Genomic DNA, 27,738 nt, shown 5'->3' on the forward strand with positions numbered 1-27,738 from the left:
CTGTTCCTGATCACTTTCCTCTCCTCTAAATGTTTCATAATTGATTCCTTGAGGACCTGCTCCATGATTTTTCCAGGGACTGAGGTGAGGCTGACTGGCCTGTAGTTCCCCGGATCCTCCTTCTTCCCTTTTTTAAAGATGGGCACTACATTAGCCTTTTTCTAGTCATCTGGGATCTCCCCCAATCGCCATGAGTTTTCAAAAATAATGGCTAATGGCTCTGCAATCTCACCCGCCAACTCCTTTAGCACCCTCGGATGCAGCGCATCTGGCCCCATGGACTTGTGCATGTCCAGTTTTTCTAAATAGTCCCGTACCACTTCTTTCTCCACAGAGGGCTGGTCACCTTCTCCCCATGCTGTACTGCCCAGTGCAGCAATCTGGGAGCTGACCTTGTGCGTGAAGACAGAGGCAAAAAAATCATTGAGTACATTAGCTTTTTCCACATCCTCGGTCACTAGGTTGCCTCCCTCATTCAGTAAGGGGCCCACACTTTCCTTGACTTTCTTCTTCTTGCTAACATACCTGAAGAAACCCTTCTTGTTACTCTTAACATCTCTTGCTAACTGCAACTCCAAGTGTGATATGGCCTTCCTGATTTCACTCCTGCATGCCTGAGCAATATTTTTATACTCCTCCCTGGTCATTTGTCCAATCTTCCACTTCTTGTAAGCTTCTTTTTTGCGTTTAAGATCAGCAAGGATTTCACTGTTTAGCCAAGCTGGTCGCCTGCCATATTTACTATTCTTTCTACACATCGGGATGGTTTGTTCCTGCAACCTCAATAAGGATTCTTTAAAATACAGCCAGCTCTCCTGGACCCCTTTGCCCTTCATGTTATTCTCCCAGGGGATCCTGCCCATTTGTTCCCTGAGGGAGTCAAAGTCTGCTTTTCTGAAGTCCAGGGTCCGTATTCTGCTGCTCTCCTTTCTTCCTTGTGTCAGGATCCTGAACTCGACCATCTCATGGTCACTGCCTCCCAGGTTCCCATCCACTTTTTCTTCCCCTACTAATTCTTCCCTGTTTGTGAGCAGCAGGTCAAGAAAAGCTCTGCCCCTAGTTGGTTCCTCCAGCACTTGCACCAGGAAATTGTCCCCTACACTTTCCAAAAATTTCCTGGATTGTCTGTGCACCGCTGTATTGCTCTCCCAGCAGATATCAGGGTGATTAAAGTCTCCCATGAGAACCAGGGCCTGCGATCTAGCAACTTCTGCTAGTTGCCAGAAGAAAGCCTCGTCCACCTCATCCCCCTGGTCTGGTGGTCTATAGCAGACCCCAACCACGACATCACCCTCGTTGCTCACACTTCTCAACTTTATCCAGAGATTCTCAGGTTTTTCTGCAGTTTCATACCGGAGTTCTGAGCAGTCATACTCCTCTCTTACATACAACGCAACTCCCCCACCTTTTCTGCCCTGCCTGTCCTTCCTTAACAGTTTATATCCATCCATGACAGTACTCCAGTCATGTGAGTTATCCCACCAAGTCTCTGTTATTCCAATCACATCATAGTTCCCTGACTGTGCCAGGACTTCCAGTTTTCCCTGCTTGTTTCCCAGGCTTCTTGCATTTGTGTATAGGCACTTAAGATAACTTATCGATCGTCCCTCTTTCTCAGCATCATTGCATAGCAAAAGTATTTGCTTTTGGTTCAGATCAGAAAAACGTTGGCAGTTCACATTCGCTGTTGCTGTTCCCCTCAAATCTATTTTAGGGTTTATACTGCTGCCCTCAATGTGTCAAATACATTTCGTTCCCAAATTTTTTAGAATTATTGTATTTTATTTTTTTAAGGAATGTGCAATCAGACCAGATGACAGTTATCTATTTCCAAATGTTGACTGGCTAATAGGAAACCATTCAGATGAGCTAACGCCATGGATACCTGTAATTGCAGCTAGGTATGGAAAAAAGTTTCTGCTAATCTCTATTATATGCATGCACTGAGAGAACTGTATACTTTTGCTTCCAGTGTTCATAAAAGGATGTGGTGATCTGTGATCTCATTGCAGGACTGGGTGGGATTGGTGTTTAACAGAGCGATTGCTACTCACAAAACACTTATCTCTGTAGATATCCCATTAGGAGGCCTGAGAATTGGGTTTCTGTGTCATTTCTCCATCACAGAAAGCTGCAATAACATAGCATCTCTCCAGTTTTTGTGGAACAAGAAATCTAACTAGATTTTATTCTTAGATTTAAGTCCTAATCCTGTAAGCACTTACTATCAAGTCTAGTGCTTACTTTCCTTGAACTGTCCCACTCACTACATCCAGCAGCAAGAGTTTGCAAGCCCTGGTCCTGCCTTGGTCCTTTGGTATTAAATTAAACTGGGATGATAAATCTCTAGAGTAAACACTCAAAATAACCAGTGACTATTTCACTCAGAGGAGCACTGAAGGAAGAACATAGTTATACTGCTTGACCTAGAAGCTCTGTCAATCCATTTAAATGATGTTTATTGCTTGTATCTGAAACGGTATTGACTGTTTCATACAGCCACTTAATAAAATTAGCTTTCTATAACTATTATTCAGTAAACAATAATCCTTCTTGCAGGTCTTCCTATTCTTGTTGCTACTTTGTACTGCCTTGTTGCTTCTTTGATTTCCATGGAAAATATAACCGAAGGCAAAGCCAGAAGACGCAATACAGAGAATATCTTGATTTTGTTACAGAAGTAGGACTGGAATGTGGCTTCAGTGTGGAAGAAGATTGCCTTAGAATTCCCTCAACAAAAAGGGTAATTTCTAATGACATTTTAAAATGCTACCAGCTATTTATAACACATGTATGTTTGTTCATTATGCTTGTACTGGAGAGGCAGGCCACAACAGATTAGTACATAATTGCAGACAATAATTTCCATACAAAGGCTAAAATCATTCATCTGTCTCCTGCATGGTCTGTTACGTTCCACTTAGCGTCACAAAAAGGGGCCTAAAGGAAGCAAAAGGGGCTGTATCATTTTATAGTACTACATAATCATATTCATATTAGTGGAATGAAAATCTTATTGTATATCTGCTTTTCCCATATAGTCTCCTACTGCCTTTGTTTGTCCCATAGCATTTAGGTTGTTTGTCCCTTGCTGCATCCCATAAAATTCACATTGTAAGAGCCTTAAAGTAGGGACCCATTTTTAGTACTGATCCTGCAAATAGTCTTTTGGGTAGGGACTGTAAAGATCCTATAAAGCATCAAGAATGCCTTTGGTGCAGTATAAATAGTAATTTTATTTATTTTTGCTAATATAGGTATGCCTCATTGGGAAGTCCAGAACATATCCACCTCTGCAAGAAGATCGAATCGATAAACAGAGAACACAGTATATTAACAACCGTCAGTCCTGCACTGGGGTCACATCAGACAAAACAGTTGGATCTAATCAGTGTGACAGCCACCATGTTGTAAACTGTGTCGTTGACCAAGCAGTAGAGTTGGAGTGTGCTGCAAATGAGACCAAGACAGATGGTGACAGGGTCTGGTGGTCTGGATTTCAACCCAGAGAAAAAGTAGAACAAGTCAGGAACTGTGCTGCTCTCCCTCGGGATTTTGTAGATGTTGTGGTTTTGACCGTGGCAAGTTTACTGTTAAATGCAGCCCAAGAGAAACCATGGGAACATACACTTGACGTACATTTGAACACCTGGAATAAAGGAGGTAAGATTGTTCTTAACATGTAATGTACATTTCATACAATAATGCTTGCTATTAAAATTTACAGTTTTGCCACTGCCAGTACATAGCATTACAGTACTTTTCATGGTATTTCCTATGGCAAATATACAGAATATTCTTAGGAAACTCTTTACTGCCATAATCCCTGTAATTGGTACACTAATCTTAATTAGTTGCAAAGTCATTTGCAAAAATTTCTCTGCTAACCTCCTTAGATGCCATACCATTTCGATTTTTATAATATCTATTCATACTCTATTCTTTTATCATTTGCTAGATCCTTTTTTTCACATTTAAATACTGGGTGATAGTCTATATTTTTACTTTTAAAAAATTAACTCAATTTACATTTAATTGTTGACAGTTTTAAGGCTACTTTTTGAAAGCCTGTCTGCAAATGCTTATATCTATTTCTTGATTTTAGTAATGTTTTTTTAAAACAGTTCCGCATGACATTCTCATACACAAACTAGGGAAATGTGGTTGAGATTAAATCACTATAAAGTGGGCGCAAAAGCGGCTGAAAGACTCTATTCAAAGACTAATTATCAATGGTTCACTGTCAAACTGGGGGAAATGTATCTAGTGGGGTCCCGCAGGGTTTTTCCTGGGTCTGGTACTATTCAATATTTTCATTAATGACTTGGATACTGGGGAGAGTGCTTATAAAATTTGTGGATGAAACCAAGGTGGGAGGGGTTAGCCCTTGTGATGACAGGATTAGAATTCAAAACCACCTTGACACATTGGAGAATTGGTCTGAAATCAACAAGATGCAATTCAATACAGTACTACACTTAAGAAGGAAAAGTCAAATGCACAATTACAAAAGGGGAACTAACTGGCTGGCTAGGTGGTATACTGCTGAAATGACCCTGGTGGTTATAATGGATCAACCAGCAAAACATTTCTGCTACTCTGGAGAGAAACCATACAAAAGAACTCCAAAAATATCCTGTAGCTTCCTCTAACTGCAGTGCTGAGATACCATGCTGCAGTGTGTTGATTCTGCTTGTAATTATGCTGGTCTGGTGAGCTGACATTCCTTTTTTAATGGCTATATTATTGTTCGCTGCAGAAAGTCTTTCCTTGAGGGAAGTAGCAGAACATTTAGACAAAGAGACTTTAAAGAGATTAAAGAATGAATATGGAGGCCTCCAGACATTGCTCAGGAACAATCATCAGGTGTTTGAAGGTAAAGAATAGAGAGATTTTCATTGATCATCTCTTGTTTATATTTTTCTAACTTGACTTACATCTAATTGAAAGATTACTGGATTAGATCTTCAAAATATTGAGTACACTTCCTTGATGAGCAGAATTTGCCTTATATTTACTCCTATTTTATTTCCTAAAATGTCATTTCATAGAATCATAGAATATCAGGGTTGGAAGGGACCTCAGGAGGTCATCTAGTCCAACCCCCTGCTCAAAGCAGGACCAATTCCCAACTAAATCATCCAAGATCCATTTGTAGATCTTTCCTTTGACGGGTAGGGCAGAATGAGATTGATGCCTTGCTAATCAGTCAGCTGGTAGTGGATGAGCTGTGCATCTGGCATGCTTCCCTATACAGACCTTTTCCCCCTTATTCACCTGTTACTGTAGCAGGAATTCTCAGCAGGATGCCACACTTGGACTAGATTGAAGAAAACTCCCTCCCCCCCATCCCTCCCACACACAGTGGTGACAGTGTTGAAGGAAGTCAAGTGAAGATTAAGAAAGTCTTCTGGAGTATCTCATTAAGATTTAGTCTGGACTTAACAAGCACTACAGAGAAAAATGCCAACACAAAAGACAACTGGTCTAGACTAGAGCCTCTAATTATGTGAGGCTTGACAGATTTATAAAGGCTGCAATAGCCTGGCAGAATAGGAAGCTAACAACAAAATAATTTTTTTTTAATGTTCTGTTGATTTTCTTCGGTTTTATTTTTGCTGCTGTCATTGTAGGATTTTTGTGGCATTGATGCCTAGCTGCTGAATAATACTCAAAACCAGCACTTTCAAACGTTGGTGCATAGGTTTGTATAAAGTTACTTTATAAAGAGTTTTCAGTTCTTGGATCCAATAGTCCCATGTTAGCAGAAATATGGGAGTCAACTAGCCCATGACAATTGTCCAGAGCAGGGGTCGGCAACCTTTCAGAAGTGGTGTGCTGAGTCTTCATTTATTCACTCTAATTTAAGGTTTCGCGTGCCAGTAATACATTTTAACCTTTTTAGAAGGTCTCTTTCTCTAAATCTATAATATATAACTAAACTATTGTTGTATGTAAAGTAAATAAGGTTTTTAAAATGTTTAAGAAGCTTCATTTTAAAATTAAATTAAAATGCAGAGCCCCCCAGACTGGTGGCCAGGACCCAGGCAGTGTGAGTGCCACTGAAAATCAACTCGCGTGCCGCCTTTGGCACACGTGCCATAGGTTGCCTACCCCTGGTCCAGAGTGTCACCAGGTACCAGTGGATTAACTGGTAGGTTGCCAGAAAATGTGTATTCTTCTTGTTTTATTGAGAGGAAGTAGGTAGAAGCTTCCTGGTAGTTCCAGACTGTAGCAGTCCGGAGGAATAATATGAAAGCCCAGACAATGTTACATCTACATGAGGACTTTCTATGGTATTAGTCTTAGCCCTGGAAAGGGTCAGATGCCACAGAGGTTATAAACATGTGTGCCCTCTGTTGCTACCACCAGTGGAACTTTGTACCATCATTGGGAAAAGTGCTGGTGTTGACAAGGTCGGAGATGGGTCAGAGTTCACACCCACTGAGAAGAGGCAGTTCACACTTGTCCTGCGGGTTAATTCTGCCCTTTCTGGGGATGATCATCTTGTGGTGAAACTAGTGAAGTTCCACTACGAAGCAAGGTGGGACAGGATTTGGGACTCCCAGCAGGAGGTGAGTTCTCCTGTTTGCCTTATGCCAAGCTCCTTGGGGGCTGTCTTTATGCTACTTGAGGAGAGGAGATTTGGATATGGGGCCCGTGGAATAAGTGGGACTGGGAGCATGCTGCACCGCACCATGGGAAGGGGATGTGGGTGCTCTCTCCTTTTATAGAGGTGTGTTCTGGGACGAAGTGTCCTTCAGGCCGCTCCCAACACCAGTGCACAATCAAGGCCATTAGCAACATTGCTTGAAACAGCATTCACAGAGTTTGTGATGCAAGACTGAGTGTTAGGGACATCTGGTGGCTCAATTTCTTCTTCTGACAAAGAAGATCCGAAATGGCAGAGATGCAAAAAGAATAAGTAGCCAGGAGCTTAAAATTACAAATCTGTGCTGGCATTTTATAGTCACATATTTGGTCCAGTTTAGGACTAACATCTTGGAATAATTGAACCTGATCTTACATACTGACATCCCTCTGTCGATTCTCTTTGAGGTTTGAGAGAGAGAGAGAGAGAGTAACATTAAACTGATTTCACTTTCAAGAACTGGGATAAAATGCATTCATATATATTAGCTTATCACAAGGCCAAAAAGGTACAGGAGCAGTCCCTAATTACATGGGCTAAATGGCATAAAGGCAATAGCGCCTGGAAATTTGCCAATGGTTTATCTCCTCTTCCTTCTACCCTGTTTTCTTCTTCCTCTCTTGTGTATTACCTTGCTTTCTATACTTATACATATAAAATTCAGTATATAGTCACAGATGTGTATGTACAGTTTCTGGCCCTGATCCTGCCCTGAGCGGTTCTCAAACGTGAGTTCTAAAGCTGAAGCCCGAATCCCACCACCCGGGGCCAAAGCTGCCCAAGGGCTTCAGCTGTGGGCATCGGGGTTCAGGTTACAGGCCCCCTGCCTTGGCCTGAAGCCCTGCGCTTTGGCTTTGCCCCTGCCCCTCTCCTTCCTCCCTCCCCCTGTGGGCTGTGGGGCTCAGGCTTTGGTCCCCCCTCCTGGAGTCATTTTTGTTGTCGGAAGGGGGTCACGGTGCAATGAACTTTGAGAATCCCTGTGCTAGTGGATATGACCAAGGCCCTTTGTGCCTGATGCAAAACTCCATTAATTTCAGTGGAGCTCCATGCAGACACAAAGATATACTCAGATGATCAAATTGGAGGATCAGGCTCTAAATCTCTTCACTGTAGCGTGCTTTGGTGCACCATTCTCATTGCTGAAGATTCTCATTTACAGATCTGAGAAAGAACACCCTGCTTTTTATTGCTAATTCATTTTTAAAAGGTGGAATAACGCAGTATGAAAAGAAAGAGAACACGTGCAGGATTACAATCTATAGTGTTTAGCTCCTGGCAAAAAGAAGGTTTAAGCTGCAGAAAAACGTTTAGGGTAAGGCATTAGTAAAGAGGATTACTTGCAAATACCAGGTTTCTCTATATTACTTATACTCACTGTATGTGCTATAGCACCTTTTTACTTGGGGATCTTAAAACACGGTAGAAACCCTTCCTGTGATGCCCTGGTGAGGTGGATACGTGACATAGACTTTGCAGGTAGATGGTTGAACTGGGGCACAGAAATTTAAATGATGCTTAGCCCATAAAGCAATAGATTAGTAATATTTGTAGAGCCCTGCAAATCTGTGGATGTCTGCAGATATCTGCAGACCATGTTTGTGGATCGCGGATCAGATGCAGATACAAATTTTGTACCGGCACAGGGCTCTATATAGTTGCATTCCCTTGTTCTGAGGTTGATAGTATTGTATTTATTTAAACATCACACACCTGCACATGCTTTTGTATGATTTATTTATAAAAATCAAAATTAAATGTAAAAAGATGCTAAATGACTTCCCTGAACTTACATGGTATTAAGGGAGGGTGGTGGAAGAATTAACTCCTCATTTCTAGTTTTCTCCTTTATTCAACGGACACTTCCTTCTCTACAGCAGCCTTGATCCAAAACTCAGTGAAGTCAATTGGAGTCTTTCCACTGATGACAGTGGACTTTGAATCAGGCCCCAAAAGATTAACCTATTTGTTTGAAAATTGCCCTATGAATAAACAAAGTTGTTTTCCTTTTATAAATAGGTGCCCAGTGTTTAAAGCCAAGACTTTTCATTACAGGGCTAACTCCGCCTCTTGTTTGAGTTGGGCTTTCCCAACATTTATGTATTATATATGCCATTTAAAGAGAGGGATGTTACTTTCCAGTATCTGCATCTCTTTGAGGGGTACCTCTGTATTTCTACATACACCGTTTTATTATTTATATAAATATTTACTTGCTATACCCTGTAGGATAGTTTAGATCCTAATCCTAACCACTGTCTACAAACGAGTCAGCTCAGCACAGACTGCATAAGGTGCCCTAAAACTGTCCTATATAATAATGACAGGTTTCAGAGTCATAGCCGTGTTAGTCTTTATCAGCAAAAAGAACAAGGAGTCCTTGTGGCACCTAAGGGTACGTCTTCACTTACCGGAGGGTCCGGCGGCAGGCAATCTATGTTCTGGGATCGATCCTGGAAGTGCTCGCCGTCGACGCCGGTACTCCAGCTCACCGAGAGGAGTACGCGGCATCGACGGGGGAGCCTTCCTGCCGCGTCTGGACCCGTGGTAAGTTCGGACTAAGGTACTTCGAATTCAGCTACGTTATTAACGTAGCTGAATTTGCGTACCTTAGTCCGAAGTGGGGGCTTAGTGGGGACCAGGCCTTAGAGACTAACAAATTTATTTGGGCATAAGCTTTCGTGGGCTAAAACCCACTTCATCAGATGTAGGTTTCATTATTTATTCATTCATTAGCCCACAAAAGCTTATGCCCAAATAAATTTGTTAGTCTTTAAGGTGCCACAAGGACTCCTTGTTGTTTTTGCTGTATAATAATGACATCCCTTATAAGTGGGAATATATAGTCTCCAAAGAAGATTTAATATACACTCTCAATTTGTTATGCATTTATTTCTACTCCTATGCAAGTACCTATACCAGGGGTAGGCAACCTATGGCATGTGTGCCGAAGGCGGCACGCGAGCTGATTTTCATTGGCACTCACACTGCCTGGGTCCTGGCCACTGGTCTGGGGGGGCTCTGCATTTTCATTTAATTTTAAATTAAGCTTCTTAAACATTTAAAAAAAACTTATTTACTTTATATACAACAATAATTTAGTTATATATTATAGACTTATAGAAAGAGATTTTCTAAAAACGTTAAAATGTATTACTGGCACACGAAACCTTAAATCAGAGTGAATAAATGAAGACTCGGCCCACCACTTCTGAAAGGTTGCCAACCCCTGACCTATACAATGCACTTTGATTGTGCCTGAATAGCCCGTTTATAGTACATATTTGTATTCACAGATGACCAGTGTAATCCCCATAATTTCTAGTAATGGCTTGTATGCTTGCTTTTTTTTTTTTTTTTTTTTTTTAAAACCTTCAGTTCTAAATGGAAGAGTTCATATTCGTGACTGGAGAGAAGAGAAACCCTCAAAGCGAACCAAGCCAGAAGTAAAACGAAGATTTTCTGCTGAAGCTTTTAAAACACGTCTCTGCTGGTTTTTCATCCACCATCCTGACGGCTGTTCTCTGACTTCTGAGTCTTGTCCATATGCCCATGGGACTGAGGAGCTGAGGCAGTCTCAGATTATGAAAAAGAAAAAGCACCCATAGTAATAAAGTACTGTTGGTTACTCTTAAACAGTACAAATAAGTGGATTTCTGATTAATTTAATGAACTGCTGAATGCATGAAGAATGTATAAGATTAAGTCTCTCTTTATTTATGTGTTCATTGTATTTATCCAGTTTCTAAGAAGTCCTTTTCTAATTTTAAAGTGATTATTTTTTCTTTTTTAGGGATTTTTATGGACAACTTTGAAAATGTTGAAATCCAGATGAAAATGTCCATGATTTATTTTTTTATTTTATTTTTGGTAACATCCTTAAAGTATAGGATTTTACATTTTAAAAACAGTTGTGGTCTGACTGCTCAATGGATATTATGTTTTGTTCAAACAGAAAAGTAAAACCAACTTTTAAAATCTCAGCACAGTCTTCAAGATCTTTGGCTGATTGTCTGTACAATGATGTATCCGCCTCCCCAGCAAGTCAGCCATTTTGTCATACAATGCTTGAGGCTGTCTTTCTGATAGGATGCCTGAGTGTCTTTCGGCTCATAAATAGCAGACGGGTAAAAATAAAAGGGCATCAGGGAGTGAGGAACACGGGCTTTTCCTCTACAAAAGCTAAGGGAGAGTGCCCCCGCCTCTTTGATATAGGGGAGCACCCCTTTTTCTGCTTGCTGGTGCAAGAGTCCACCTCCCCCATTTCAATCGATGATAACCATTGTGGGAGCTCAAGTGCCGGGCAGGATAGTAGTTTGCTCACCTCTGTTTTAAAGTGTAAAAGGAGAGGTCTTTGGGCCGTGTGGGGGAACCAATATGGAGGACTCCAAAGCATTTGTTTTGGGACCCTCTAAGTCATGGCCGGCCTTCGTTGTTCATTAAAATTGATCAAGTCAGCACAAAGTGCATTTAATGATAACCTTTCTCAAATTCACAAGACTTACAGTTGTCCTACAACAATGGCATGTCTTGTCATCTCCAGTTGGTTAAGCTCGTCCCTGCTGAACATGTCATTTTCTTTAAAGGGCAAAAGTCTCTGTAATAATTGATGTAATCTTCTGTTAAGTGATCTTAGAGTTGAAGGGTCACTCTCCAGTCTCCAGTACAATGAAGTCATTTCAGTCCTGGCCTGAGAGCATTGTCCCATCCAGGATGTGTTGAGGCACAGATCCTAACATTGTGGAACCATTTGGGTTGAAGCTCACTGTGACAGGATTTTGTATGTAACTCCACTGCTAGTCGGAGCAGCAGCATGAAGCAATGGCTGGAGAATGAAGAGAAGAAATGTGTAGCCAGGTGAGCTAAACGGATGGTGAAAGCATTGAGGTAAAGCTTGGTTGCAGGAATGGAGGCAGGATCCAGGAATGAGAGTGGGCAAGTGTGGCTGGTAGAAAGGGGAGTGGAAGGTACAGCAAAACTGAGTGCTGGCAGCAGGGCCGAGGAAGTGAGAGTTTGAGAAGGAATGAAGTCTGGTGAAGATGGAAAAGAATGGAGGAGGAATACAAGCGGTGACAATTTTTTTGCAAAACTGCTTTGAAAACACACCCAGCTTTGCTTTAATAGTCATGGTCCATTGTGTGCAGAAAAAAGAAGCAAGGCAGCAAAGACTGGTTCCTCTGCCTCCCTGGCAGAGACTAGCTAGCCTCAAGTAACCTTTCCCTTGCTAACTTCCGTTTCCAGGGAATGTGGGTGGCACTGGCCATCCCCCCCGTGACATATGCTACAGTGTGCACCTTGGCCATTTTATACTAATGTTTAGCCTTGGCTACATACATGCAGAGCAAAAAGGAAATATTAAAGTCCTGTGCATGGGCTCCCCAACCGGCACTTCTCCCACACATTGGGGGTAAGGTTTGATGGAGAGGGGAATCCTCTAAAGTAATGCTTTCATTGCAAGAAAATCCACAGGGGTTTGCACGGATATGATGATGCAAAGAGTATCTCTCCTGGTGTGACATTGACATCTCCCCCTCAACCAGGCCCCTCAAAGGCACCACTTCAGGAAAGGATTTAACTTTGTGCTTAACTTTAAGCATGTGCTTAAGCCCCCGTACACAGAGACCCAAAATATAGAATTCATGCATAGGGGCTTGTGTAGGGTCAGAGAGGAAGGTTAGAATGCCAATTTTCTGCTCTTTTATTTCCTGTCTAGCAAAATAGATAGGGCATGCTGAGACCCCATCGGCTGGTCTAGTCATGTATATATTTATATCCTCGACCAATCTGAGCTATTTTTAAACATACCCTTTTCTCCATCTATTGTGGAGTTTTCTTATAATTGGTGTGCCGCACAGAATGACTTCCTCTATAGAACTCTATTTTTTGCATTCCCCCACATACCATTCCAGCAACCTGTGTCATCAAGAATGCATGATTGCTTTCCCCCTCCCCACCTGCCATCACTGCAGGCAACAAATGGGTCAACAACGCTCATCCAATTAAAGAAACTTCCCTGTTGACTTGAAAAGGATTGGAAGAAATATCCTCCCTTCTCATGCTCTTTCATCAAAATGTTAGCCTCATAAATAATTTCTAGATGTAGATGTGGGATTAGATATGGAGGAGGGTTACTGTATCTACCCTCACTTTGTCTATGGTCCACTATCTCAGAATGGCATTTATACAATACAACTTCAACAAGTGAAGAGGCTGCTCAGGGAGAAGTAATCCCACTTCTAAAGATTAAAGGCAACTGAAAAAAATGAAGGGATACAAAGCCCCATAAACTGATGGGGTATTTTTCCATTGTACTTCTTGGTTTTTCGAGCATCACCGCTTGCTTTGATAACGTGACCTTATTTGACTTTTATCATTACAGATGAAAGAACATTTAAAAATAGAGTTGCACACACCCCTCCCCCGAACAGCGCATGATGATGGATGTCTTGACAGATTTCTAGCAATAGAAAAGTGCTGGATGATTGCTCCTGTTCCCAGGCATGCTATGGGTTGAAGTTGCCTGATAAATAGTTTCCTTTTTGTCAAGTTTTACAAATATGCATATAAAGTTGGTATTGTAGGTACAAATGATTTGGTAAAGGGGTCCCAGTGATTTCTCTTTTAGGACTCAATTCTGACTGCATTGGGGTTGATCTCAGCTTTGGATCAGGCCCATAAACCAGAGAAGAGCAATAAATGGCTGTTTATAGGTATCCTGTGAATAACCTACTTAATGAAACCTGTTCCAAATCAATGAAAGCTGTGTCATTTTGAAGACCTATGTTTATGATATCACTTTCAGCCGATCATTTACTGAATGATGTGACACATTATTAGATAAACTAGATTTAGAGGCTGTGGAATGATTACAGCCAATTTGGCAGCAACCACTGGCTTCAAGGTAGGTTGAATAATGAAAAAAATGCCAAAAATGTGTTTTGGATCAAACCTCACCTCCTTTCTCCCCCAGCCAAAAACCCTAACTGGGTTTAAGTCCAGATCATTAGTGATCTTTGAACCATGATTTTGTGGGCTGAATATCATTAAAATGCAACATGGTGGATGATTAACAATTCCAACAAGGGCATTATAAAAGGAAGTATTTCACAATCAGCAGAAATTCAGGATAAAAAGACATTTATCAAAGCAGTATGTGTATCAGGTATTTGTGTCCTACTAAGTAAAGGGTTATCAGCCCATACCAACCCTGGTCTAGCCAAAATTGGATATCTGCCGCCGATAGCAGGCAATGATTCCGGATAGGTGGTTGTTAGTAATTTACTGTAAGCATAATTTAAGAGGAACTTTCATACAAAAATTGCGGATGTTTGTGAATGCCTCAAACAATTCTGTCAGGTCATTTCATGATCATCTCTATATGCTATTCTAGTGTACAGGAACTGGGGAGTGGTCTTTAAATAATTTGTGAACCCTCTAGTGGTGCTCACTGTGCTCTGTTTTAGAGACCAGCCAGAGCAGCAGTGTGTGTGTATATATATGTAACTAGACCTTGTATACTGTGAACAGTGTTATTTGGACACCCCCATGCATGTGTGGTTGCTTTATATTATGCTTATTGTATCAAGAGCAAAATATACTATGGCTATAGTGTTCAGTTACCATCTTCCCAGAACCATCCTTTGAGTTATTTCTAACTGACTTATATAAATACACTACAGGATGAAACATGGTAGATAATGGCAGTCTAGATCCACTCCCCTAACCCCCGAGCTTTATTGTAACTGGTTTCAACAACTTTAAATAGATGAGGCCTAGTTTCAGGTTTTTTTAAGGTGTGTAGCAATATTCTAAAGACTTCTTGAATGGATGGACATGATGCATGGTGCCAGTTGTTCAGGAATTAATGGATGCAGGTTATCTACATTGTAGTTACTTAATGCTCCATACTATGGATTGGGACAGAACAGCATAATGGCTCCAAGAACCAGTCATCTCAATGCGTGCTGTAAGGCTGAGTTGTGGTCAGCTGTATCTGGCTACAGCCTGGCACACTTTTTAAGCAAACCCTCATCTAGCTCCTGTTGAATATGGCTTCCTAATAACTAGCTAGGTACTCGCTATTAAAAAAAAGGGGGGGGGGGCGGGGGGGAAGAGGCAGATAACCAGAATTTTGAGGACTCAGAATGCATTTGTTTGAACTGGAAACCTTTCTAATTGCTAACTTGTATCTCCTGAAGCATGTGCAGAAAGACCCCACTCACCCCAAGAACCACTGTGAGGTGACAACCTGACTGCACCCACACTGAACACATCAACATTTTGTTGCTCAATGAGCAAACACGAATCTGGGTGGGGACATTTGCTTGCTCTTTTTCCAGGGGCCAAACAACAATTCACAAGGTTTTAAAGTTGTCTGTTAACACACAAATATGCCTCTATTCTTTTGAGCTTGTGACCCTCCCTATCACAGTGTGTTTATCTCACTGAAACCAGAAGAGAGAGACTGACACCAACAGCAGCAGTCTGAGAAATCCCCTTATTTCTAAGTGTGATTGAAACGCTTATGCCTTAATAGCCTGGGCATGATCATTTTGGTTCTCAGCTTTAAGTATAGTTTAGAATGTTGGCTCTTGCCAGGACCTCAGATGGTTAAATAAATACTTTGTTTTGAACATCCTAAATCTTAAAATGAACATACAATTCTTAGCATAATTTTATTAGATGGCTTCCCACTCTCCACCCAAAAATTCCCACAACATATTGTATTTACATTTTAGAAAGTAACAGATTATTTTCAGCAAGATGGCTTTTCTATTTTCTGAAATACTTTATGCATCAAAAATGTGCATCCTTGCTCACAATGCTCTTTTGTCTAGATCTGTTGGGACTGATTCTGATCTCATTCACACTGGTGAAAAGCTGGAGTAACTCGACTAAAGTCAATAAAATTACAGTGGTGTGAGAGAAGAAACATTTATCCCTTTCTCCAAAGAGGCGTTTTCATGTTGATAGTGTGCTGTTCTCCAGCATGACCAGCAGGTGGTGCAAGCTAAGAAGATACTATAATGGGCCTCCCTCATTAGCTGAGCAGTAGGTGGATATGGTTTGAGGGGTCAGGAGGGGAGGCAGTTTTCGGGGTTTAGGGGAGGCAGGAACAGATATGATAGTTCTGATTATGTTACAGTTTGTTGGATTTTAGGTAATGTGGTCTCTCTTCATTCTTTTGGATACCCCTGATTCTACAATATTTTGAATCTATAAAATCTACTATAGCACTTGGTTTTCTAACCTCCCCTTCCTTTCTAAACCACCCCCAACCCTTTAAAAAAAAATCTTCAGTGTGTTGCTGCTAAGTAGTATTTCTGGTAACTGGTGTAATTAGCTGCTTTTAGTGTTTTCTGTGCACTGGTGATCAGATCTGGGTGAAATGTAAATGCAGCATGCAGCTTGGCATGTGAAATAATGATACAATGCACAAACCATGTCCCCCAGGTGTCACTTTTTTCTCTGAAATGTTATGCAGACTCGTAATAGGATACACTCCGATGGCCAATACAGTCCACGGTGAACATCACATTGACTTAGATTAGTGTCTCCTATGAAAGTCTTTATGTGAAGGGGAGAGCATGTCTCAGTGGCAGAGGTGGATTAAGGACTCCTGGGGCCAGGTCGGGGGTGTGTGTGTGCCAGAACTGTGGTCCCGTCCCTTCTGCCTGCAGCCCTACCCACAGCCCCACCCCTTTCTGCTCCTATCCCCACTGCAGTCCCATCTGCTATTCGCTCCTTACTGCAGCCCCAAGACCGGAGAAGCTCTGTCCCCCCACCATAGCCCCTGGGCCGCAGTGGGGAGTGAGAGCTCCTCCAGTTCCGGGGTTGCAGCAGAGTCCGGATGCTGGGGCTTCACCTGCCCACCCGGCACTTCTGCTGGAGACCGGGGTTGGGGGGCTGGGGCTTTGCCCACCCCACCTGCCTGGTGCTTCTGACACGGATGGGGCGCTGGGGCTTTGCCCATCCCACTTGCCCCACGCTTCTGCCAGGGACTATGGTGGGCTTCGCCCACGACGCCCGCCCAATGCTTCTGTCGGGGACTGGGGTCAGGTCTTTGGGCTTCTGCCACCCTGCAGTGGATTTCTGCTGGGGGACCCATTTCCCTGGACACAGGCTCCATGGGTCCATTGGATAATCCGCCACTGCTTAGTGGAATAATAGAAGCTCCCTCACCTACTCCTTACTACTATTCCATCTCTTCCTCCTTCCATGTAACATTCGAGGGTAAAATGGTTATTTGGGTGGGATTGAGGAAAATTGGCTCAGATAAAGTAAAACCCAACTTAAACCACAGCAAAACTTTAATGGAGATTTTTGAGAATTGTTCTTTTTTTAAAAACAATTTTTTGTTATGATTTTAGTGCTTTTGGAAAGTGCTGAATTGAAAGCCCTGGCACCTGAAATCCTTTATTTTTCCACTGAACAGGAACAGTTTGGGTAGCTTCCCTATGCTGCCCCCTCCAATATGCCCCATCCCTGACCTGGAGGGACCACTTACAGGGCTGAGAACCTCCGCAGCCTCAGGGGTAATTAGACTATAACTGCAAAGCAAACTAAAGGGATGCTGCTGGTAGAAAACATAATATTCCAGTGAGTAACTCCATTTGAACAGCATATTGTTCAATGATGAAAACAAGCCAGATTTCTATATTTTTGACCAGAACTGTTCTCCCTTCTATGTCCAACTCTTTCCACCTTCTTTTTCTTCCTCTGTACATCTCTCCCCATGTCGTCTTCTCTGTTTTCTTTCTATTCTTATCAGTTCATGCTATAGGCTTTCCTCTTTTGCCTTCTGTCAGTGGAGAAGAAAATTGACCAAGGCCATTTTAAGGCATTCTAGGCCTGATCCAGCTCCCACGGAGTCAATGGGAATCTTTCCACTGATTGAGGTGGGAGTTGGAATGGGCCCCACCCCTATCTTTCCCCCCCATTGAAGGCAGCCAGAAGAAAAGGACTGGATAAGACTGCAGTTTCATCTAGACTATTTGAGAGCAAGTATGGGGTAGGAGCATGGCACTTGTCAGTCCCATATTCAGCTTCTTCTCTTTCAGTAAAAGCACCAAAAGGGACAGTGTCCCTGGCATGAAATTACCAATTTCTAAACATAAGGGATAGGAGAGTTTATCTTTCTTGCACTTTCCCAAAGGATATTTAACAGTGTTCTGCACCTGATATCATTTGCAAAGCTGTTTTGCATGGTGACTCAGTCATTGAAACATCCCTCTCTGTTTAAACACTGCAGCTTATTTACAGTAAATATGTATTCTTTGGATTTATATTAAAAATGCTTACTCTGTTTCTGTATCTAAAGATTGATGAGCGTAGGCTGATCCATGTTATGTTGCTGTCAAAGTTTTATAGCTCTACGAAAGATGATAAATTAGAAATCACCATTATGCTGAGAGAGGAAGAGAGAGAACTGGCTATAGAAATGAAAAAGATGGACTTCAAACTGGCTACAGTTGGAGAGGCTAACAAGGTGGTAATTCTTGATCTCAGGAAAAGAGAGTCTAGAACATTTGGTGGTAGATGGGCAGAGACAACACAGCAGTTTAGAGTGGAGCACTACAGATAGGGAGATTTGTATGTATAACAAGGTCAGCCCCTCCTGGAGAGGGAGAATTTTGCTTTAATGGATGGTGTTTCCTTCACTCAGTATAGGTGGCATTGAAGGACTTTAAAGAGTCCCACTCCGTCTGCTTCACGCAGAATGGCCGGGGCATGTAGATTTGGCAGGTGGTGACAATAGGGCCTAAGAGCCAGATGATAATCTCTCACATCACTGTAAAATGAGATTTACATCTATAGAGTTACACTGGATTCACATGGGTGTAACCAAGATCAGAATCTGACCTTCAGGCTTTACTCTGGCTGCTAAGGAACCCTCTCATTAAGGACATGATTCTTCACCATTGAAGTCAATAGGAGCTTTGCTTGTTCAATGGATGCATGTTCGAGCCTCAGTGTAGGATTGGGTTCCTTGTAGCCCCTTTCCTCCAGTACTCATACATATGCAGCACTCCACATACTCACTTTGTAAAATAATGCCCCTTATTTACTAAAGCAGGCAATCAAGTTTGTTTGGAAAGGTTTGTCCTTCATAAACGTGCTGCAGGTGGAAAAACACTTTCCATACTGTCGCTCATGACCATGAGTGCCAACCTCAGGGCAGACACCCAAAACTGGTTATAGTAAGATGTCACCAACCCAGTAACAAGTGTGAACCCCTATAGTATGATAGCAGTCTTACCATGGAGTCACAGGCAGTCCAGTCTATCCTGCCACCCAAGCTAGCTAGACTTAGTGCTAGTTGGTTGCTATACATCAAAGATCACAAAATATTCAGGTTGCTCCCAATCCCAAGAAAACAGTCACTTACCCAGGTCAAATATGTACCTTAGATCTCACACCAAAGACAAAGACAATGCTTATAGCCACTCCTATAGTAAACTGTCTAAAGATTTGTTAATTAAGAAAAGAAATGAGAGTTATTACAAGGTTAAAGCAGGCAAGTATATATATATATTCACAAATGAGTTAGTCTGTGGTTTCAAAAGGTGAAAGATGTAATTGGTCAGCTCTGAATGTCTTTTTTAGGGCTAACCCAGGTTGACCCTGGGGACCTCTTCTTTTGTTTTGTACCTCCGGCCCTGTGAGAGTCCAAACAGCAAAAGATGAAACATTTTCTTGTCTGCTATTTTTATTTCCCTCTTCCAGAATATAAGCTGATGGGACGGGCCTGTGTGGGTGGCACCCAGGATGCCACCTGGAACTGGTGATCACTTAGCCCTCTAAATCACCAGCCTGAGCTCCCTCTCAGCACTGTGCTGCTGTGACAAGCTATAGACCGCTCCCCCGTCCTACACTCCCACCACATTCACACAGGCAGGGACACACCCAGCTGCAGTTACATGCAGGCTGACCAGCCACTGCATGAACCAACATTAGATAGGCTACAGCCAAAATAACCCCCAGGCCTCCAGCCTGGGACCCCAGAGCTGTACCGTCCTGCCCTGATCAAAACCCTGACCAGTATGAATTTATTACCCAGTTTGCCTCTGCCTCAATGTGGCGAGGAATATGTACAATATGCTTGTGTTAAACCAAGCTGATATTTTCCCCAGACACTTCAGTCAAAGGCACACTGCTTTAGATTCAAATATAAAACAAGTTTCTTAACTACAAAAAGATAGATTTAAGTGATAGTAAACAGATCAAAGCAGATTACCTAGTAAATAAACAAAACCATAAGCTAAGCCTAAAATACTAGAAAGATTAGATATGAATTAGCAATTTCTCACCCTGACTGATGATACAAGCGGGCTTGCAGATTCTCAAGGCATAAGCTATCCTTGCTTTGCAGCTTGGGATCTCCACCCCCATTCCAAGTCCTTTTCTTTCAGAACTTTTCTCAGGTGTTGAGTTGTGGGTGAGTGAAGAACAGATGACATCACTCCCTGCCTTATATAGCTTTAGCATATGGCAGGAACCCTTTGTTCCAAACAGTTCCCAGCCCAGTTTGTGGAAAAATACAGGTACCCAAAATGGAATCCAGAGTCATGTGGTCTGGTCACATGTCCTTGCAGAGTCATAGCAATCATTACTTACATACTGGCTGGAGCATTCTCAGGAAGGCTCACCAGTGGGGGTTAAGCTTCACCTAGGGCCCATTACCCTGAATAGGCCCTTCACAACCAGTTGTCTAGTCTGGAAGCATTTTGACTACTGCGTGTCACCCACATGTAACCACATTTGAAACAGATACATAGTCAATATTCATAACTTAGATACAAAAATGATACATGCATACAAATAGGATAATCATATCAGCAAATCATAACTTTTCCAATGACACCTTCCATGACCCATCTTGTACAAAATGCATCACAATTATGCCATAATCATCTCATAATAACATTATTGGGATGAATATGGGGGTGAGTGTCACAGTGCCATTTTGCTCGTAGCCTCCTCATGGGCATAAGGGAGCAATAACAAAGTCTTTGTATAGTGATGGCCCACAGTGGCCCATTTAGTTTTGATAGGCCTTCTTGATGACCAGGAGATGATCCCTCCCACCTCACAGTTTCAGAGCAAACATTTGTTTACAATTACAAAGTGAAACTTAAATATTACCTTACAGCAAGGGATAAAGATGTTATAAGTGAGATTAATGTATGCAGCAATTTATAAGTATTGCATAAAGTTGAAACACATTGCTATACCTCCAAAACCCATCTTAGCCATACTAACACACAGGGGAACAGACTGATTTCCCGTAATGAATGCCTAAAGCCTTGGCAAGTCCTGGCACCTGGTCTGCCAGTGTCACATCTCCACCACACTAATACTGATTGTCTACATTTAATAAGTTCAATTGGACTTGAGGCTTCACACCATTTGGATGAAGGAGGATGGATGCCTTTAATGGAAGGGGAATACTGTGCCACAACTAGTTATTTGAAGCACTTTCCCCTGATGACCAGCACCACTGAGGTCTTAATTAACCGTTCTTCACCCAGGAGCTGATTTCTTGTGATATGTTTGTGATGGCAATGGTTCCATCTGTGGAGAATGAGATATGTAGTCAGGAGGCATTGGCATATTGTTGACAGAGTCCATGGGATGTCACTACCTCTCCAAATGATCTCATGTAGATGTTGAAGAGGAAGGGAAATCGGAAGAATATGAGTCAGAGAGTTGTAATGAGGTCTTTTAGGGATAAGGGAAGTGGTTATCCATTAACACTGCCTGGGTCTTATTGGAAGGAAATGACTAGAGGCCTCTCCCCCCAAAAAAGTAGCGCTAACAATCCTATTCCAGCTTTCATTCTGGCTAGGGATGGTTAGAAAACCCACTTTTTTCCCTCCACTGAAAATTTCACCTAAAACTCATAGCACTTTATAAAGACAATGAAGTTGAAACTCTGAAGGCGTAAATTAGGCCAATTAACATGTAGGCTGCACTTGGAGGAAAACCAGAGCCTGCTAAGGCCTAATTACTAATGAAGTCCAGCTGGGACAGGAACAGGCAAGGCTTCTAAACAGGCAAAATCTTCTAAAGTCTAGGAGTTGAGGCTGATGGGTGCTATGGTGAGTAAACCTATAGTTTTTGATACAAGAAGGTGTAGAAGATACAGGAAAGGGAAGGTGTGGTAAAGTCTGAAAGGGAGGATCCTGAACTGAGGGTCCCTGGATTGGACTGTGGTGTAGTGGTTGGGTCTGTGGACAAGGGGGATCCAGTGGACATAGTGTACTTAGATGTCCAGAAAGCCTTTGACAAGGTCCCTCACCAAAGGCTCTTATGTAAATTAAGCTGCCCTGGGATAAAAGGGAAGGTCCTTTCATGGATTGAGAACTGGTTAAAAGACAGGGAACAAAAGGTAGGAATTAATGGTAAATTCTCAGACTGGAGAGGGGTAACTACTGGTGTTCCCCAAGGGTCAGTCCTCGAACCGATCCTATTCAACTTATTCATAAATGATCTGGAGAAAGGGGTAAACAGTGAGGTAGCAAAGTTTGCAGATGATGCTAAACTGCTAAAGATAGTTAAGTCCAAAGCAGACTGTGAAGAACTTCAAAAAGATCTCACAAAACTAAGTGATTGGGCAACAAAATGGCAAATGAAAATTAATGTCCATAAATGTAAAGTAATGCACATTAGAAAAAATAACCCCAACTATACATACAATATGATGGGGAGGGTAATTTAGCTACAAGAAGACAGCAAAAAGATCTTGGAATCATTGTGGATAGTTCTCTGAAAATGTCCATGCAGTGTGCAGAGGCAGTCAAAAAAGCAAACAGGATGTTAGGAATCATTAAAAAGCGGATAGAGAATAAGACTGAGAATATATTATTGCCCTTATACAAATCGATGGTACGTCCTCATCTCAAATACTGAGTACAGATGTGGTCTCCTCATCTCAAAAAAGATATACTGGCACTAGAAAAGGTTCAGAAAAGGGCAACTAAAATGATTAGGGGTTTGGAACTGGTCTCGTGAGGAGAGATTAAAGAGGCTAGGACTCTTCAGCTTGGAAAAGAGGAGACTAAGGGGGGTTATGATAGAGGTATATAAAATCATGAGTGATGTGGAGAAAGTAGATAAGGGAAAGTTATTTACTTATTCCCATAATACAAGAACTAGGGGTCATCAAATGAAATTAATAGGCAGCAGGTTTAAAACAAATAAAAGGAAGTTCTTCTTCACGCAGTGCACAGTCAACTTGTGGAACTCCTTACCTGAGGAGGTTGTGAAGGCTAGGACTATAACAGAGTTTAAAAGAGAACTGGATAAATTCATGGTGGTTAAGTCCATTAATGGCTATTAGCCAGGACGGGTAAGGAATGGTGTCCCCACCCTCTGTCTGTCAGAGGGTGGAGATGGATGGCAGGAGAGAGATCACTTGATCATTGCCTGTTAGGTTCACTCCCTCTGGGGCACCTGGCATTAGCCACTGTCGGTAGACAGGATACTGGGCTAGATGGACCTTTGGTCTGACCTGGTATGGCCTTTCTTATGTTCTTATGTCTGAGTTCCCCTGCCAGCTGCTGAGGGAGTGGTACAGTCAGCACAGAAGTGGAGATGGAGACTGCCTGAGATCCTAGAAGGGGAAGACAACTGTGACTTGGCTAAAGGACTAAGCACTGAAGGAGAGGCACTGCAGTTCCTGACCAGTGAGAGAGGGACTACAGGGCAGGTGACTGAGGCAATGGACTGAGTGACAAGGTGTGGACAGCAATGAGATAATTCCCCAGATGTGCCCTAAGGAGGTGCTGCTGAGCAGTGAGTAGGTAGACCCTGTGACAGCTAAGGATCTGTTTCAAAGTATTTAGTCTTTCAATTTTGAATCTAACTTTAACTGTGGTAATTTGTGTTCACTTTCAATGTCAACAAATTTGCCCTGAGGGGTATAGGATCAAAAATATTAGAATGTCCTAATTTAACTCTCTTCAAGTTAAACTCAAATATCTCTCAAATTATTAATTCTCTTGCTTTATATTCTAAGATTCATTTTAAAGTGAATAACTTGAGACCTGATAAAATTACACAAGGGATAATTAACCTGTGAAACCCATTGTCACACGATATGATTTAAGTCAAAAAGCTTAATAGAGGGTAAGATGTTTATATGGATAACGAGCACATTCTCAGTTATATCTGAGAGGATGAAAATGTACAATGGCTATAAACCCTTATGCTCCAGGGCATAAACTAACCACTGAGCCTGGGCATAGGAAGACAATTCCCTTATGGACACGTTGTCCTATAATTGTTCTTAGTAGACTTTCTTGATTCTTCCTTTGAAACATCTGGCTCTGGCCAGTGTCAGATCGAAGATGCTGGATCAGGGCTGGCTCTAGGTTTTTTGCCACCCCAAGCCAAAAAAAAAAAAAAAAATCTCCAAGAGCGGGGCAACTATTGAAGCATGCCCCCCTCCCTTCCCAAAAAAACCCCGGAATTCCACTCCTGGAATTTTGCCACCTCAAGCACATACTTGGTATGCTGGTGCCTAGAGCCGGCCCTGTACTGGATTATATGGACCACTGATCTGACCCAATATGGCAGTGTCTTTGCTCCTACCTTAAATTCTGTGGAAAATCCTGTTACTGCTGCTCACCTCTTTGTGATGCATAAAGATGACTTCAAATGGTTATTTTACAAAAATGTCTAAGTATTTCTATTCTGCCCATCACCATGTTTGTGAGTGCCTAATTTTTACATTAGAAAGATCAGGTTTGAAATTATGGGGTGGTGTCATAGAATGTAGACCGCGTTTCTGCCACCACCCTCTCCTCTACATCCACACTACAGTGTCCAGAAGCATTGGGGGCAGATCCTAAGCTGCAATAAATTGTCAGCTTCTGTGATGTCAATGGGGCTATGAGAGTTGACACCACTGAGAGTCTGCCCCACTGAGTTTAAGTTGAATAAGTGCTAATCTTTGGCTACCCTAGCCAGGCCTATTTCCCAACCACCAACACTCACTTCTGGAGGAGGGCTGCCCTTCCCCTGTGCTCATGGGGCACTGTCTGCCACCAGGGATTTTACATTGGGGGCTGCACAAATTTCCACTGGCGCAGACACCGGACAGGATGGTGTTAATACTGTAATGTTCCATTTCTTGTGCTTACATATTGCTCTTTGTATCTGTCAATGAGTCACCTCCAATAGCCAAATGCTGCTGGAGCTATCGTGTCCTGGGAAACCTGGGGGAAGAGAAGCATGAGCCTAATTTATTTTTCTTAGAAACTGTTAAGTCTAGCCCATGCTTTCTCTTGAAAGAGATCAGATTTTCACCCACGCTGGCTCTTCATAACAATCCTAAAGCTTAGCAAAGCCAACATATTTAACATAATGGTTGGTCAGCACAAGCTGAAATGCAGGGAAATAATTATGCTTTCCTGCTGCTGTTGTGACTCCTCACAGGAGTAAGATGTGTCCCCAGCATGAAGGGGGTGTTTATTTAGTGAGTTGGAATGTTTCATAGAATTAATTTTGGTAAGCTTTTTAAAAGCTCTTTAAAATTGCTTGCCGGGGAAGCTTCTCTTTCTGAACTGTGGCAGGCAAGACTTTTCAGCAGCTTACAACTCTTTGATTAAAGGACTCTATTCATGCTTCTGGGGGTTGACATGAAAATTTTGTCCAATAATCCTGATTTTTGGGCAGGGCGCTGTGCATCTTTTTCAGTGAACTGCAGTGCTCCAAATTCTCCATTTAAATCCATGAACATACAGTAATTCTCACCAGCTGAGGACCTGGCCCAATACATCTTTCTAGCACTCCGAAGACAATGTCCTGTCTCTGTTATGGTGCATAAACCCCATACTGGTTAACCATGGGTTAACAGACGGCTGGGTGGCACCTGGAGGTGTGTTAGGTAGAACTGGTGATCAAACCCAGCTGGTTCTTCATAAGGGAAGGAGCACAGGGCGGGGTTGGGGGGAAGGCCAGGGAGGAGACCCAGGTGAGAGATGAGGAATTTTCTCCTTTGGGCTAAAGGCCAAGAGAAACTTGGGAGACTTGACCCTGAGCCAGGAGGAAGCCTAGGAGCCATGATCTGAAATAAGAGCAAGAAAGAACTTTGCAGGTATTGGACTGGCCTCCAGCAAGAAGCCCTACAGAAGGAGGGCAGGGGACCTAGAAAGGAAGCCTGGGAAGCTGAGGGTGTCAGGGAATGTCTCTAGAGGCAGTACACACCATAGGTACAAACAGTGAAAAGGTGGTGGCTATAGGAGCCAGGAGCACCCCCAGAAGTTCTTCACATACTATACACTCCCTCTTGCTGCCCTTCTCCCTGCTGGCTCCCCTCTGTGGGCACTCACCACAGCTCTCCTCCCTGTACTTGCCCACTCAGGTGTGGCCTCCTGGCCCTCTGTCATGAGGAGGAGGGGTGGCAGGGCCAAAACTGAGTGTTATTGTGATCTGGCACTTGGGGATCACAGAACTGCTCAGTTTGGCATGATGGGGTGACCACGAGGCCAAACCTCAGTGGCCAGAGATGCTCTCCTTGCTGCTGGTAGTACATTGCTGAACCAAATGAGCTGGAGCCCCACAAATTGGGCCCTGGGTGAATGATTTGGCATTCCTGCCAATGAGATGCACTGTGCATAAGGCTGCAGGTGCCACTGACAGGAGCTGATGATTCTCACTGCAGCAGGCCTGAAACAGGGTTCAATAGGAAGCTGAGACTAAGTTAAGATAGTGGAAGACAAGGGGTTCTAACTGTGGTGAGCCTGAGACAAGGTAAGATACTGGGAGCTGAGTGGAGCTAGAAGTACCTGAGTCAAGATTTCTCTGAGTGGCCTATGTTGAAGAACCCGGGTGCAGACTGTGATGCTGGTAGACCAGGTGCCAGCTCATGCCAGAGCCCCAAGCCAATTCATTTGTGTGTTAGTATGGATCAAAGTGATAAATGTATGAATTTATTTGGTGTTTAAACTTCATGAAAACTAGTGGGATGTTTCTTGCATTGTTTTCACTATCTACATCCTGTTATTATGCAGTAGCAAACATTTACATTGTGTAACTAAACTAATTAAATGACAAAGAAGCCCTTGCGGAATGCAAATGAACTATAACAGAGAAATGCTAACTTCAAAGCAAGTAGTCCTTGTGCGTGTGATCATCAGTGGTCAAAGACTCAATGCATTCCTCAGTCTCCATTATTAAAGGAAAAGGATACATGGGTAGTGACGCTGTCAGCTTCTTTTCTGTGAGAAGAAGCAATAAGTATGGATTCAAGGACAGATCTTGGATCTCTGGACTATTTGGACTCTTATGGGGAAGGGTACCAGATGCAAAGCAAAGATCCCCAGGAAACAATCTGGGGATCCTGACAAGACTTTCGGGGAACTGGCATTTTATTAAATTACTGCCACTATTTGGAATTACAAACTGGGACTCACTTATGCATATATTTTACCTGCTATAAACTCTCAATAGGTCTCACGTCCTTTTCTTCGCTAATAAACCTTTAGTTCACTTACTATAGAATTGGCTACCAGCCTTGTCTTTGGTGTAAGACCTCAGATCAACTGGTACTCTAGATAAGTGATTGGCCTATTGGAACTAGGAGCAAACTGCTGTGGTGTGATATATAACTTTTTTTGTCACAGAATCTAGTTTGTCTTGGGTGGCACAATAGTCCCCTTAGATTCTCCAGGATGTGCCTACCTTGAAAAAGGCTCTTTTGAATTATCTTTCTAAAGGTTCTGGAATTTTGTAAACCAGTCTCATTCTCCCCTAGACCTTCCTACCAAGAGAAAATCCCCAGATTGGCATCAAACCACATGTGTGGAAGATCTTCAGAAGAGGTTCCCCACCTCCTTTGATGTTTCCTAATACACAGGTGTCTCTTAGGAGCTAGAATTCCTTCTTCTTTTCCTTTCTTTTCAATTGTACCTATGCCTCTCTAAAACAGCTGAGATGTGATTTGGTATGAGAGAGGTGCTGAGGCACAGGGATCGGGGCTCATAGGAAGACCTCTACTCCATTGTCATTAACCCTTCTTGCCAGATATAAAAATGTATAAGAATGTCTGCTGAAATGTGTAGGTACAGATAGATACTGGACTT

The 27,738-nt window shown here is 42.5% G+C and overlaps 1 protein-coding gene across 1 annotated transcript in view; it reads left to right on the forward strand.

Moving 5' to 3' along the window:
* The window catches only part of TRMT44 (tRNA methyltransferase 44 homolog), a 35,458-nt gene extending 24,826 nt beyond the window's left edge, over positions 1 to 10,632 (forward strand). The window contains exons 6-10 of the mRNA XM_034772886.1: positions 1,795 to 1,901; positions 2,560 to 2,743; positions 3,258 to 3,663; positions 4,760 to 4,876; positions 10,028 to 10,632. Coding sequence (XP_034628777.1) covers positions 1,795 to 1,901; positions 2,560 to 2,743; positions 3,258 to 3,663; positions 4,760 to 4,876; positions 10,028 to 10,257 — 1,044 coding nt within the window. The 3' untranslated portion in view covers positions 10,258 to 10,632. The remainder of the gene's footprint in view (positions 1 to 1,794; positions 1,902 to 2,559; positions 2,744 to 3,257; positions 3,664 to 4,759; positions 4,877 to 10,027) is intronic.
* The last annotated feature ends 17,106 nt before the right edge of the window (positions 10,633 to 27,738 follow it).

Source organism: Trachemys scripta, chromosome 5 (genome assembly GCF_013100865.1).
Source record: "Trachemys scripta elegans isolate TJP31775 chromosome 5, CAS_Tse_1.0, whole genome shotgun sequence".
Classification (NCBI taxonomy): Eukaryota; Metazoa; Chordata; order Testudines; family Emydidae; genus Trachemys; species Trachemys scripta.